We start from the raw sequence: 13,961 nt of genomic DNA on the forward strand, positions 1-13,961 counted from the left end.
GAAGCTGCCCTTTCTGCCCACCTGCCCAGAGGCCCTCCAAGAAAGAAGGAAGCCACAGCCAGGAGCCCCAGGGCCCCCGGCGCTGGATCCAAGAGGGCAGTGGGGCCCAGGAGGTCCCGCTAAGGACACGGGGCACCCTCAGCCCCGCCTGCCAGGCCCCTGCTCGGGGTTTGGGCCACGGCACCACCACAGCCTGGGTGGGGTCAGGTGGCCAGTGCTGGGCCGAGTGAGCTTCCGAGACGGGGGCTCCTTGGGGCTGCCCCGGCCTGGCAGGGGCCCCAGGTACGGGTGAGGAGCTCCCGGGACGCTGACTTCGGTGCTGACACCACAAAGCCCCGGGCAAACGGGGACAGGCTGGACGCCCGCCCAGTGGGCCCGAGCGGCAGCAAGGGCCAGCTCCAGCGGGGTGGGCAGAGCTGAGCGCGGAGGCCCCACCATGAGCCCGGACACGTCCCGGCGGCCAGGGTGGCGGGGCTCCATGGAAACCACAGCAGGACTCGGCGCCAGCGGACGCCGCCAGCAGAGTTCAGGCCGCGGCAGCCCCTCACGACCTTCGGCGTAACCGTGACTTGAGGCAGTGGGGACAGAGGAGGCCCCAGGTGCAGCTCCAGGCTCTGGGGCAGGAGCTCTGGCGTGAAGACCCCGTCCCTCCGTCCCTCCCGTCCCTTCTCCGACCACAGCCGGGGGCCTCACCCGCGGCGACGTGGCCCCAACAGGCCTTCCTCGAGGACCCCAGAACCACAGCAGAGAGAAAGCGTCCGTCAGACACGGGACAAAACTATCAAAGGAAGATGTTTTATTTTCAAGTTTCTATGGAGATGTTACAAACGATGCAGATTGAAAAAAAAAAACATTTAAAAATTTTAAACTACCGTTTTAAAATAAAAATATGATTAGGTAAAATAATAAATAATGACACCCCATGACACTTTTTGAGATGAAGGTGTGTCGCGTGCCTCGGCTGCAGGGACCCTCGCCCCAGCCCCGGCCCGGCCGCCAGGCTGCACGCCCACCCGGCATTCTAATGATGTAGGAATGAAAGGGACACACCGTCCAAATCTTGACTTTATTTTTTAATATAAAAAATGCAATTTTGGAAACCCACCCTACCTTTTCCCCTAACATAATGCTTTACCTCTTAAAAATAAAAATAAAGTACTAATTCTATATACATCACGTGTACCATACAAAAATGTATCCAAAGTTTCTATTGCTACCAAAGTGTTCTAAATTAAAACAAGTTACAGAAAGCCCCTCATTGTAAACAAAAGATTACAAGTTACAAAATCAAAGAACACAGCCAGAGTCATTTGTACAACAACCAACACATCCTGCTCCCGAAGCAAGTTGAATTTTTATGTGCCTGTATAAAAATGCATATCAATATACTTCTGCAAATTTATCTCTCATTATAAAGCAAATGAATACACTTTCTACAATAAATAATCCGCTGGGAGGCACACCCGTGGGAGGCTGGAGCGGACAGGCGGAGGCTGGCGAGTGGTCGAGGCTGGCGAGGCTGGCGAGGCCCAGAGGAGGCGCCTGCCCCAGCCCTCACGGGGGCGGCGGAGTGTTTTTGGTGATTTGCAAGTGATGCACGCGGCATAAATTTATTCTCCACCTCTTTCCACAAAGTACCATTCAAAATAATGTCATTTTCTTTCTTAAAATACACATTTGTCATTGTAAATTTACATCCCATCTATTAAATAAGTGGTACTCTGTGTAAAGAGTATGATTTACAAAATTATTAAACATTCAAAAGTCTTTAAAAAAAAAAAAAAAAACCAGCTACAGATCAAAGAAAGTGACGCCGGCAGCGCCCTCTGGAGTGACCCATGAGGGGCACAGAGCTGCACTCGGGGGACGTGCCCACGCCATTCACAGAGCGCCCAGACGGGGGTGATTTAATAGAAAACTGGGAAATAAAACCTCCCCCTCCCTGGGAGAAAGAATTAAACTACACCTAAAAATCAGAATAAGTTAAGTGGTGAACAATATACACTATGTACAGCGTATCGACACTATGGACAAGGCCACGGCCGCGTCAGTCTATGTCGCTGAGGTCGCTGGCCGGCTCCCCATGCACGCGGCTCAGGTGGTTCATGGCGCGGTCGAAGGCGATCCTCACCGCCTTCCGGATGCTGGAGTTCCTCCCCTCCATCATCTTCAACTTGTCTATCGTCTCGTCAATGCCGAGGGGAACCATCTTGGACTTCGGGAGCCACTGCCTTTGAAGGAAGAGAATGGACTGTGAGGCCGCACAAGTGTCAACCTGCCTTTCGGCCACCGTGCACACACCCAGCCTCCACGCCGTCGGGCACTTCAGGCCAAGTGGCATCTCGGAAAGCGCCCGAGCACGGAATCAGTGGTCACCTCCTCTCCTCGGTGTCACTTCCTGGGGGGCCACTGCAGCCCTCAGACGTCCACGCCACGCCTGAGTGGCCACCAAGGGGCACGCACACGTGACAATGGGCACACACACACAGACATACACACGACACGTGTACTCACACGGCAAGGAGTGGAGGGCAGGGCTACGGGTCCGGGAGACCCACTGAGCCACAGGGAACCCAGCAGGGGGGCCGCCCGGGTCAGCGAGAGGGAGAAAAAGATGGGGGCAGGGGGCAGCAAGACACACAAGCCCAATGCACCCGCACGGGACACTGCGGCCGGCTCCCCACTGAGCAGCCTCGGGCACAGAAAGGGCCACAGTGCAGAGGGCAGAGGAGCCTGGCCCCAGAAGGGCGGGGGGCGGTGGGGGGTGGCAGTTCCCTCGAGCACTCAGGTCAGGGTCTGGACCGCGGCACGTCGGGGGCCGAGGCAGGGGCATCCGCTGGCAGAGCACAGGGGTCTGGGAGCCCGTGGCAGGCCCGGCGGGACCACACGGACGCACCAGGGCCCGCGGGCACTCACCAGCTTCTTTTGTTGTCGAAGAACAGGACGAGGAAGAGCTTCTCGTCTGCCTTGGTCTGCATGTGCTCGCCCACCTTCAGCACATCCAGCGGCGGCGCCGGGATGGTGACCCCGTTGTGGTGGCCAGGCACACGCGGCATCTTGGGGTCGATGATCTGCCGAGGGAGGACACAGGGTCACGGCGGAGCCCTCGCACCCCGTGCCCTGGAGCAGGCCAGGGCCCGACGAGGGGGGAGTCTCAAGGGAACTCCGCCCACACCCCGACACCCCCCCGTGTGCGTCTCCCGGCAGGTGGTCACAGGATGCCTGTCCCCAGGGCCCGGGGACACGGCCACGCGGCTCGACGCCCCCACCCCACAGGCTCCGCGGCTCACCAGGGCCGGGTACGAGGGGTAGCCGCTGCACTTGGCCCACACGACCTTCAGGGGCTCGAGGACGGAGGCCGCGACGTCAGTTGAAATCCACATGCTGTTCTGACCAACTTCTGAGAAGAAGAGGGAGGGAGAGAAAGGAGTCAGAAGGGCAGGGCCCCCAGGACCCAACACGCGCACAGCTGAGGCCGCCCCAGGGCGGCAAGACGGGCCTGGGGGGTGCGCCCGGCCTGAGGGCGCGAGAGCCCGGGGAGGCAGAAGGCCGGCCCAGCGCCTGCCGTGCTGCTGAGGGCCTCCGCACCCGCCCTCAAGCCGCGACACCACGTCGCCCTGCACCCCACCCCTTCCCCAGCTCCAAGACCTCCGGCCCCCGGGTCCCCAGCATCTCCCGCTCCGCGCACAAGGCGGCGGCGGGCGTGGACGCACCGGCCGCGATGCGGGCTGCCTTGGCGTAGTTCCCGTTCTCGATGCAGGAGATCAGCGCGCTGCGGTCCTCCAGCGTGTGCCTGCGGACCAGGGCGGGCTTGCCCCGGCCACACGGGGGCGCGCTAAAGCTTCAGGAGGGAAAGAGGGGCCCGTCAGAGCCCAGCCGCGGGCCCTGCATGAGGGGAGGTGGGGAGGGGTCAGGAGAGAAGGGAGACCGCAGGGCCGTGCTAGCCACCTTTTTTTTTTGGGCCCCACCGCGTGGGATCTTAGTTCCCCGACGAGGGATCAATCCTGGGCCCGGCAGTGGGAGTGCTAACCACTGGACCACCAGGGACTTCCCAGCCAGCCACCATCTTGGTAAAGGCAAGACTCAGCAGGAAAAAACCAAGTATAGACGTAACTCATGCATTCGCAACTCGAGTTAGACTTCTGTGGGGTTTGCCTTCCCACTTCTGGTGAAATTCTACAAAGCAGATTACTGCGGAACAGAGACACTGCCCCCGAGGGAGGGAGGCAGGGTGGGCGGGCGGGGGGCTCGGGGCGGGGCCCACCTGGAGTCGCAGAGCGGGCTGCTGCTGGAGGAGACGCTGGACTCGGAGGCGCAGCGGCGGCGGGGCGCGGCCGTTCTCCCCGGGGCGCCACCCAGCTCCTGCTCGCTCCTCGCGGCCCCAAAGCCATTGGTGAGCCCTGCAACACAGACGCACGCGGCCCTGAGCTCAGCTCCCCGCGGCAGGTGCCCGCGCCATCGCCCTCTCTAAACCGGGGACAACGCCAGACAATCGCGCCCTGCCCACCCCGGCACCCAGCACGCTCAGAACACTGGGACAGGGGCACAGGGCGCACCGAACGGAGATGACAAGCCACGGCGAAGTCAGGGCACACTGGTCTCCAGAAGGTGCTCTTAAAAAACAGGCCCCACAAGGCAAGGAGGGCCTCCCGCGACTCCTTCTTGGACGGTCAACGCCTGCCGACAGAGGCCCCAAGTCTGGGCGGGGGCCCCAGGGGGGGTGGGGGGAGGGAGGGGAGCCACAGGCTTCTGGGGGATCAGCACGTCCACATCTAAGGAAAACCTTTCAGAACAAAGCACTAGCAGGAACCCCAAAAATCGCTCACGACCTCCTGAAACCCAAGATGAGCGTCTTGCTCACGTGGGCGCCCTGTGTCCAGACGCCACCGAGACCATCAGCACCAAGGCACACGGGTGAGGACGCGCCACCGGGGGGCCAGAGCTCACAGGGGTCCAAACACCCAAGCAGCCCAACAAACCAACGGTTTCACCTTAGCACCTGAGAAGTGTTTTAATTGAGGCAAATTTCAAAGACAAACCACACATCCTGCCCCCGAAAAGTCTGACACCAGCAGGAGGCAGGAAGGACACCCCAGGTCAGAAGGTGCCACGAGCTGCTGCCTGTGTCCAGCGCCGCCAGGCCCAGCCCGGCCCCTCTGGGTGCGACGGCTGCAGGGGAAGGCGTGGTTTTTCCCCAGAAAAGAATCCCACTCCTCGTGCTTCAAAATTTTTTAAATCCATTTCTTCAAAAACATTTTTTGAAGTAGTTAGCCAGATTACAGGGGTTTCTCATCTGCTTCACATTACTTTCCTGTAAACAAAGGGAGGTGAGTAAACCTAGACAGACAGATGGCTGCTGGCAAGTACAAGTGCAGAAACAGAGCGCGCTCTGCTGCTCCCGAAGAGAACGAAGCCCCTGACTCCCTGTAAGTAAGCCAGTCAGACGTAATGCTCCATCTCTGTCAGACTTGACACCACTGGCTACAGGAAAAGCATAGCGTTTCCCGTTTTAAACCTAATTCATATTTATAAGTAGTACCTGCAGGCAGTGGCGGATGCTGCACTCATTTTCGGAACTTGGACCAAACCACCTCAGGAAGGCAGGCCCGTGAAATGGAGCAGCTGGGCCCAGGCGCCGCTTCTCGTGGTCCCAGCCCGTGGGGCCCAGGTCCGCCAGGAGGGCCCGCGCTCACGCAGGCGCACGCCCAGCACCAGCGCTGCTACAAGACCCCACCTGTACCCCCCGGGGAGGCCCCAGGACAGCACCCGACACTGGGCCAGGTCCAGACGCACCGTGTGGCGACAGCCCAGGGGTCAAGGACACGCAGCCACCAAGCTGCTCCAAGCACAGCCAGCGTGGACGGCCTCCCCCTGCGCCCAACCTCCCGCCGGCAAAGCGGGCTGCCCGTCCGCCTCTCCTGGCAGAGCAGGAAGAGGGGCCCTAGAAGGTGACGCAGAGTCTCACCGCCTGTGACAGGTACCCGGCGCCTGGGAAGAGCTGGGGCGAGCAGTGCATGGGGCCTGCCATCTGCGACCCACCCCCATCCCAAGGCAGGAGGCGGCAGCCAGGAAGGGCAAGAGGAAGGGCAGGGTGCCCGTCACAGGACACGCGTGGTGAAGGTCAGACGAAGGACGGGCCTCCTGACTGCGGAGAAAGGAGAGGGGAGACCGGCCCCGGCTCCATGGCACTGAGCAAGGCTGCACTCATGTCGTCCTCAGGGAGACGGCACAGACATCACCCACGTAGCACACATGGTGACAAGTGACACCAAGGGGAGAAGATCCAGAAGTGAGGAGCCCTCAACTGGAAACAAGAAGACATGCACGTCTCCCTAAGAACTCAGAGGACACACGCCCCCAGGGTGACCAGCTAGTCGCATATGGTTTTCCCCGTGTCATCCACTGAGCAGCAGACAAGCCCAAGGGCACAAGGCCGCGTGGCCAGAGCAGCGCCAGCCTCCGCAAGCCACCCCACGCCACCCAGAGACCTGCAGGGACCTGAAATGACACTCAGTAGGGCAGGGTCACAGGTCTGCACAGAGGTGGGCCCAGAGCCACAGGCAGACACAGGACAGGTGCCCCCGCAGTGCCTCCGAGAGCCAGGTTAGTACCCGGTGAAAAGTGCCTTCAGGGACAGGCCAACGCCCCCCAGACATGAGCTGCACCCCCAGAGCCCCTGGGAATCAGGGCTGATGCCTCGGGCGATAGAGGAGGCACCCCAGAGTCTAAACTCCCTTCTCTGTCCCAAAGGAGGACACACCGAGCGGGGAGCCCCGGCCCAGCTGCAGCTCAAGCCGTCCAGGCGCCCCCAGGCCTCTCGAAATGCGCGTCGTTAGTGGCTGCAGCAAACTCCATCCTGAACGCCTCGCACCTGCCGGGTGGCAAGAAGCCTCCAGATGCTCCCACAGGGGTGCCGGGCACCCGAGGTCCACCCTGCCACGCCCTTGCCGGGCCGTGAAGACCTCCTGGACAGCAGCCCAGCAAGAGGCACAGTGACAGGAGCGGCTGCGCCCCCTGCCAGCCACACGGTGTGGACACAAGGGCTCCCCTCACATGCACACTGTCAGGGCCAGCGGGCACAGGGGCTGCAGCTGGCCTCTCGGAGCAGGGGGCACGCCTGTTATTTTGGCTCCAAGTTTTTATTTTTACTGTTGGCAACAGAGCTGCATTTTTTGTGTGTTGTGTGTTTTTCCACCTTTCACTAAAAACACAGAAGCACATCAAGTAACGTCCCAACATCCTGCTTTTGCCCAGACCGGCTCCGAGAAGATGCAGCAGCATGCAAGGCTCGCCAGGACGCCCCCAGGCCCCCAGGCCTGCAGCCAAGACGCCCGCTCGTGGCGACCAGAGACAGAACTGTGCCTCCCCGAGAGCCCCAGGAAGAGCGGGAGGAGGAGCCAGAGGAGAGACAGGCGAGAGCAGGCGGGCCCGGCGGGGGCCAGGAGGCACCAACGGCAGACAGCGAGGGCACACGGGGCTGACACCACGTGGTCCGGCACCGCGTGCCCAGTGCCCAACCCAGAGCCCCTGGTCATCTCAGACCGGTCCCGTGCCGGCCAAGGGCGGGTCAGAAGCTCTGTCCACGCGAGTCATCTGTGGACGCAGCAGGCTCTCCAGGCACCTCAGCCCGAGGCTTCCTTCTGCATTGTCACCCTATCCACGGGGAGGCCGAGCGACATCCCAGCCAGGTCCCAGCCAGCTGGAGGACGGGCGCCGTCCCCGGCACCTGCAGGCATCTCGCTGACTTACAGAGGGGTGGGTGGGGTGGGGCACGGCTCCTCTGAGGGCTGGTGATTGTGTTTTTGTCTGGAGGGCGGCTGAACGGATGCTTCCAATGTCATCCACAAGAACTGGGTGAAATGCAAGGGTGCAGGGATCCTTCTGCTTTCCAAAATGACCGCGTAGCACAACTCCAGTCCAAGGTGAGTAAGAGAAAATAATTAGGATCCAAAGAGTGAACTACCCAGCATGTTAGTAGTTAAAATGAGAACCTGGAAAACAGCGAAAAAGCCGTTTAGTCTGACTGCAGGCCCCAGAGAGCAGCCTCCTGCCTGAGCAGCCTGCAGACACGGCGACAGGCGCAAGTGCACACGGCCCGCCACGCGCACGACGGGAGCCATGCGCAGGCATCTCAAGCGAGGAGACGGGCAGCACGGTGTCCTGGCCTGGGGCCCACGAGCCAGCGGTCACAGAAGGAAGCCGGGAGACCACGCAGGCCCTGGCGGCACGGCTCCAGGAGGAGCAGCCAGTGTGTCGACGCCGCCCACGGGCACTTCCGAGGAGAGGCCCGAGTGCCCAGAAGGAACAAGGCAGGGTTCACCCTAACCCGGAGGCCCTGCAGCATATACTGCGGAGCCCCGCGGGCTCCCTATGAGGCAGAGCGCGCAGACGGACCCTTGGAAAACAGAAGGTTCGCAATACCCCAAGTCCCGAGACTGCAAAGACTGCTGCTCGGGGCAAGGGACCCAGCCGCGGAGCCCATGAGACGCCCGGGCGACGGGCCAGCCGAGGGCCGAGCAGACCCTGAGGACTCACCGCATGCCACTGAAGGCACCGCCATTCTTTAATGGGAAGCAAAGGGCTCCGCCTGAGCCAGGCCATAGAGGCCGACACCTCGGACGCGCCCCGGCCCTCATGCAAGGCCTGCGGGAAACTCCTCCCGGCCTCAACCATCACCACTGAATACCTGCAAAATCCTCGGCTCAGACGCAGAAACTGGAAGGAGGGGACGTGATTTTCTACAAGGGACCTTTGGTGAGGGAGTCCAAGAGGCCCCCGAAAGCCCAATGGTTGAAGGCCCACGGGGGGCAATGGTTCCAGAAGAACAGCCAGGCAGCGAGGGCCACCTCGGGGCCTGGCAGCCCAACCCCGGACACCAGCTTCGCCGGGGGCCCTTGACTGCAGTGCCCTGCGCACGCTGCACCAGAACACGACGCCCTGACTCGCCTCCGGGTGCAGATGCCGGGACCCTCCAGTGCGCTTGAAAACCAAGCCGAGGCTCTTTCGCTAAATTCGGCCAAGCAAGGCCCCAGGGTAGTTAGGGAGCCCCGAGCACTGACACAGGCTCCGTCTGATTCTGCATCCGGGACACGCTCAAGCAGCTGGCAGCACTGAGAAATAAAGTTTCAGCAAATTATCAAGAAACACCAACTTGATATCGACCCATCGAACTAAAATCACAAAACGTAACGTTTCAATAACCCTAATTCCATGTGCAAAAGTCTACTGTGGAAGAACAGCCAGCCAGGCGACACACGTCCCCGCACACCGGGCTGCAGCCGCCCCTCCAGGGTGGACGCCTGGGGCCGAGGCACCCAGCCGGCCCCACGAACCCGTGGCTCAAACTCAGTCAAGCGCCGAAGGAGTCTGTCTGGATGTGGCAGACGGAGCAGTAGCAGACACAAGCCGGCTCTGGTCCACATCCGGGACCCAAGGGAGCTCAGACCGCCCCCAAGAGACAGCCCCACGGGCCCGCCGCCGTGGAGGGGCGCGGATGGCAAACGGCTAGGCTACCAGCACAGAAACCCCTTGCCTCCCAGTGAGAAGGCTGGAAACAGGCTTTGAAAGAGCAGGAAGGTGCCTCCTGCAAACAAAGCTGGAGGGAAATTCCTGACAGAGCGCCAGCACGTGGATGTCTGGGTGAGTTAATTAGACGAACTTAAGCCATAAAAGCTTAGAAATAAATGAGAAACACTTTCAAGTATTATCTCAGCAGGAGATAACCCATCGTGTGTGTACCAACCAAGCCACATAGAACGGCGAGAAAATGTCCAAGTACGCTGTAAGCAAGTGGGTGACGCGCCACGTTTAGCCCAGACCCTGTGGGCCTCAGAAGGGAGGCCTGCGGGACGCCCGCCATCACCCGCTGCACCTGGACCCGCCCACACGCACAGCACAGCCAAGCACCAGCCTCGCTCGGAAGCCGGCCTGGGTCCAGACTCTCCAAGGGGAGGGACGAGCAGGGCCCCCAGCCCCCCCAAGGTGGTGCCACCTCAGACTTATGATTCAGGGCTTCTCGAAGAAAAAAACACCATTTGTCTTCTTACGTGGACAACAGAGTGCAAAACACCGAAGCTGCTGGCAGCCCCCACCCCCCCACCCCCGCCCTGCCCCGAGACAGAACGCGCCGGCGGCCGGCGCGGCATTTACCTGTGTCCAGGCGCTTTCCCGGGGACCCCTCCTCCACCTCGGAGTCGCCGCAGGTGCTCCGCGACCTTTTTCTTGGCTGCAGAAGAGTCTCCAACCTCGGAAGGACTACAGACAAAAAGGTTTTGGTCCCTAGCTGAGGAGAAGTTGGCTGGGTTTCAGTGTTCTTGGCAGACTTTGGGGGGCTTACACTTTTCGATTTGCAGAAGAGAACAGAAGTGCGTCTGTTTACATCGCTTGATGGCTCCGCCACCGCGGAGGCCGCCGCCGGCGCATCGCCACTACTGGCGAGGGTGGGCTCTGGAGGGTGTCCGATTACCAGTGCGCTCTGAGGGCAAGTGCTATGTGATTCATTACCAAATGTGACTCTTTTGAATAGTTTACTCTGCTCTGGGTTGAGTTCTACTGGTTTGAGGGTTGGTGGTTCTGAATTAGTCTCCGAGTTTGAAGGAAGAGGTAATGCATCTGATGGTTCAAGTTTAGGGGGAGATTTATCTCCTGAAAAAATTATAAATAAAGTGATTTTTGAAAACTGATAATTATAAAATCTATTATAAAACTTACTACAAATGTGAAGTCCACCAAAATACTAATTCAATTAAGGAAACACAGCATCACACATAACTGTCTGCAAGCAGCCGCAGGTTACACCCTGTGTGCGCTTCCCTAACACCGAGGCCGCGGCGCCTGGCGCCCAGGTGTCCAGAGTTACCCTCTGAAAACAACCGTGAAGATCACCGCACATGCGCCAGCATCAAGACATCGTTCGAGTTCATGACAGTTTCTGCAATCAACATTCACTTACCTTGAAGAAGAAAAATATCTCACGTAACTAAGGGGTTCTAAGCGGGCATTCCCACAGTCCTGACCTGGTCCACAAGGTTAGCAGACAGAAGGAAACAGCACATAAATCTGATTTCTGACCAGGGCATTCTAAGTCGATGTCAAAAATAGGGAGTGGTGAGTGGCTGAGAAGGATCCAGGAGAGCAGGAAAACTTCCCGCTCTGTTCTCAGATACACTAACTTCTGTGCCACCTCCAGAAACATTACAACCTAAGTTCTTTCTTCTAAGTCTGACTTTAAATATAAAAACACAACCTTTGGGGCTTCCCTGGTGGCGCAGTGGTTGGGAGTCCGCCTGCCGATGTAGGGGACACGGGTTTGTGCCCCGGTCCGGGAAGATCCCACATGCCGCGGAGCAGCTGGGCCCATGAGCCATTGCCGCTGAGCCTGCGCGTCCGGAGCCTGTGCTCCGCAACAGGAAAGGCCACAACAGTGAGAGGCCCGCGTACCGCCAAAAAAACAAAACAAAACAAAAAAAACACAACCTTTGGACAAAGACTATTTTAACCTCTTAAGAAAGACTTTTAAAAATTACTAACTGTAGAAACAAGACGCCTGAGAGCTGGTGTGTTAGCCCCGGGCCGCGGGAGGCTGGAGAAGCCTCTCCAGGGAGGACGGGGCTAGCCAGGGCAGGCACACCCTCTGGGATAAAAGCCACCGAGGTTTCTCTCCAGGCAAGGCTGATGCTGGCTTCAGGATGTATGACATAAAACAAGAAAGACACTAAGTAGTACATACCATCACAAAGTACAGTTTCTATTTTATGAAATCTGCACATCTCCCCAAAACCGTCTAGAACACATAAGGTTAATATTTTAAATCCAAAGTCATTTTGAAAATGAAAAGCTACACAACTTCTAAGGTTCGTTTATGTCTCTGAGCAAATGTTTTGAGAATTCTCCCAACTTATGGTGAGGAGAGCCAGCCAGGCTCAGAGCCCAGGAGGGTGGCACGGAACTGCAGGAGCACTCTGCCCAGGCAGCTGTGGTCAGGCTCTGCCCCAGAGGGGCCTTCACTTTCAAACGCCACTCAAAGCCTGTTAAGGCACGTGACAGCGACTCAGAAAATGAGCGGAGAGCCTCTCCTGGACCAAAAGCTGTTAGAAACGTCAGTTTCAGAAGGAGACACTGACTCATCTCGCACATGTGTGCAAACACTAGGGCCTGAGTCCCACTGACGGCACGCGGCTGGTGAGGAAACTCCCCCGCCCGCTGTTCGTGACCACATAGGGAACACTGACCAGGTGGGAACTAGGGACGTGCAGAATGACCGCTGGGAGGCCTCCTGTCACTCACTAGGAACGCCAAGGGCATCTTCCCAGGGGTGGGGCCCTCCTCCCTCCCTTTCTCCCACCCGCCCCCAGACCCATGACCCCACCGCGCTCGCCGCACACAGAGCAGGTGCCAAGCAGGGCCCCGGGGGGGAGGTGCACACGGAGCCGACACGAGACCGCAAGTCCCTGTACAGTCACTGGCTGCAAACAATCACACACCACTTAAACGCTCGTGAAAAACACTCGACTGACTTCTAGAACAAACGCTCTTCGTTCGTGTGGCATAAACGGATGCAAAGCACCTGAAATGCTGTTCACAGGAGCTCATCACACACAGAACAACCCGGCGGCTCCACTCGGGGTACCCCCCTGCCCCCCTGCTTTGGGGCGTCTGCAGGGCAGCTTCTCCGCCGTCCACACCCGTGGTGCCAACCCGCCCAAGAGACGCTTCCAAACCAAAGCCACAAACGACCTGGGGACCCAGCGAGGCACCTGTCTGGACGCCAGGCCACCGACCCTCCCGAGTCAGGGGCCCCTGTCCTCACTCGAGCGTGACTGCGCCGTCCAGCCTCAGCTGCGCTGACCCTCGCAGCCCCTCTGGAGCCTCCAGGGAAAGAGACGGACGCAATCTTGAAACAGTGGAGACAGGGCTCGAATCCGACACTGGACCAAAACCCCGACAGCTAGCGGCAGAGGCCCCTCAGCGACCCAGGCCCATGGCCTCGGCCACGCCGTCCTCACTGCCCTGCCCCCCGCTGCTCGACAGAAACCTCACCATGTGTGAAACCGACGACCCGGGCACGAGGCTCCCCGGCTGACGGCCCCAGACCAGCACCGCACAGACCACGGGCAGAGTCCGCGGGCGCCCGCCCCAAGCTGCGCGGAGCCCCATGCCCGCCACCCCTGGCGCCTGACGCCGGCGTCTCCTCCCTGCTCAAGTTTCCAATGGAAACCCGTGAACATCAAATCACAACTAAGACCGCCATTGATGTTGAGAAATCACTACTCTTTCAAGCGTGACGGATTGATATTGTGGTCCTGAGTCTTTCAGAAGATTCTTGAGTTTTGCCCCAGGACCGTGATCCCAAGTACACGTTTCTACACTCGCTCACAAATGGCTGCTTCCGCCACCTCCACCAACCTGTGTCATCCACACGACCCCAGCCCCAATGTCTGGAGGCCACGCCGCTGCTTCACGGGGGGCGCCCCCACCTCCCTGACAAGCCCAGCTGTTTCTCCTCTCCACCCACACCTCGCCTTCCACGTGTCGCTCCTGACCAGCACGGCTCCAGGCCTCCCTGTTCACGTCTGCCGCACCTCCACCTGCTTCCTCCGATGTGGACCAGCCCCACGGAACAGCGAGAGGGATCGCCAGGGACGCCCGCCCAGTGGGAAAGCTCAGAAGCTGATGGCGGACCAACCTGTCGACACATTCTCCCCCCAACCCACTCTTTTGCACATGAAGAGAAACGCATGCCCTCGGCCGGAAGGGCAGCTCGGGCAGCGGTAAGGGGCCGGCTGGGAGGCAAGCAGGCGCCCATGCCGGAACCCACGCTCCAGGCCCACCCTGCACCCCGAGGACCCCTGAAAACACAGAAGGGGGAACAGCCCGGGAAGCCAGGTAGGCCCGGCTGTCGAAGGTCCCCTTGAGCAAGAGCTCCTCAGAACCAGACCCCCAATAGGCAGGGCCGGCGCAGG

General features: G+C 59.7%; 1 protein-coding gene across 5 annotated transcripts in view; it reads right to left on the reverse strand.

Annotated features, from left to right (window-relative positions):
• Positions 1-2,047: 2,047 nt before the first annotated feature.
• BRD1 (bromodomain containing 1) overlaps positions 2,048-13,961 on the reverse strand; it is a gene marked incomplete at both ends in the record, with an annotated part of 30,884 nt that continues 18,970 nt past the window's right edge. For 4 of the 5 annotated variants that reach the window (XM_079714564.1, XM_079714562.1, XM_079714563.1 and 1 more), the window contains 6 exons: positions 2,048-2,231; positions 2,917-3,071; positions 3,291-3,400; positions 3,714-3,841; positions 4,265-4,400; positions 10,150-10,644. In XM_079714564.1, coding sequence (XP_079570690.1) covers positions 2,048-2,231; positions 2,917-3,071; positions 3,291-3,400; positions 3,714-3,841; positions 4,265-4,400; positions 10,150-10,644 — 1,208 coding nt within the window. The remainder of the gene's footprint in view (positions 2,232-2,916; positions 3,072-3,290; positions 3,401-3,713; positions 3,842-4,264; positions 4,401-10,149; positions 10,645-13,961) is intronic. The other variant, XM_079714565.1, reaches the window with a different exon arrangement.

Source organism: Hyperoodon ampullatus (assembly GCF_949752795.1).
Source record: "Hyperoodon ampullatus genome assembly, chromosome: 11".
Taxonomy (NCBI): domain Eukaryota; kingdom Metazoa; phylum Chordata; class Mammalia; order Artiodactyla; family Ziphiidae; genus Hyperoodon; species Hyperoodon ampullatus.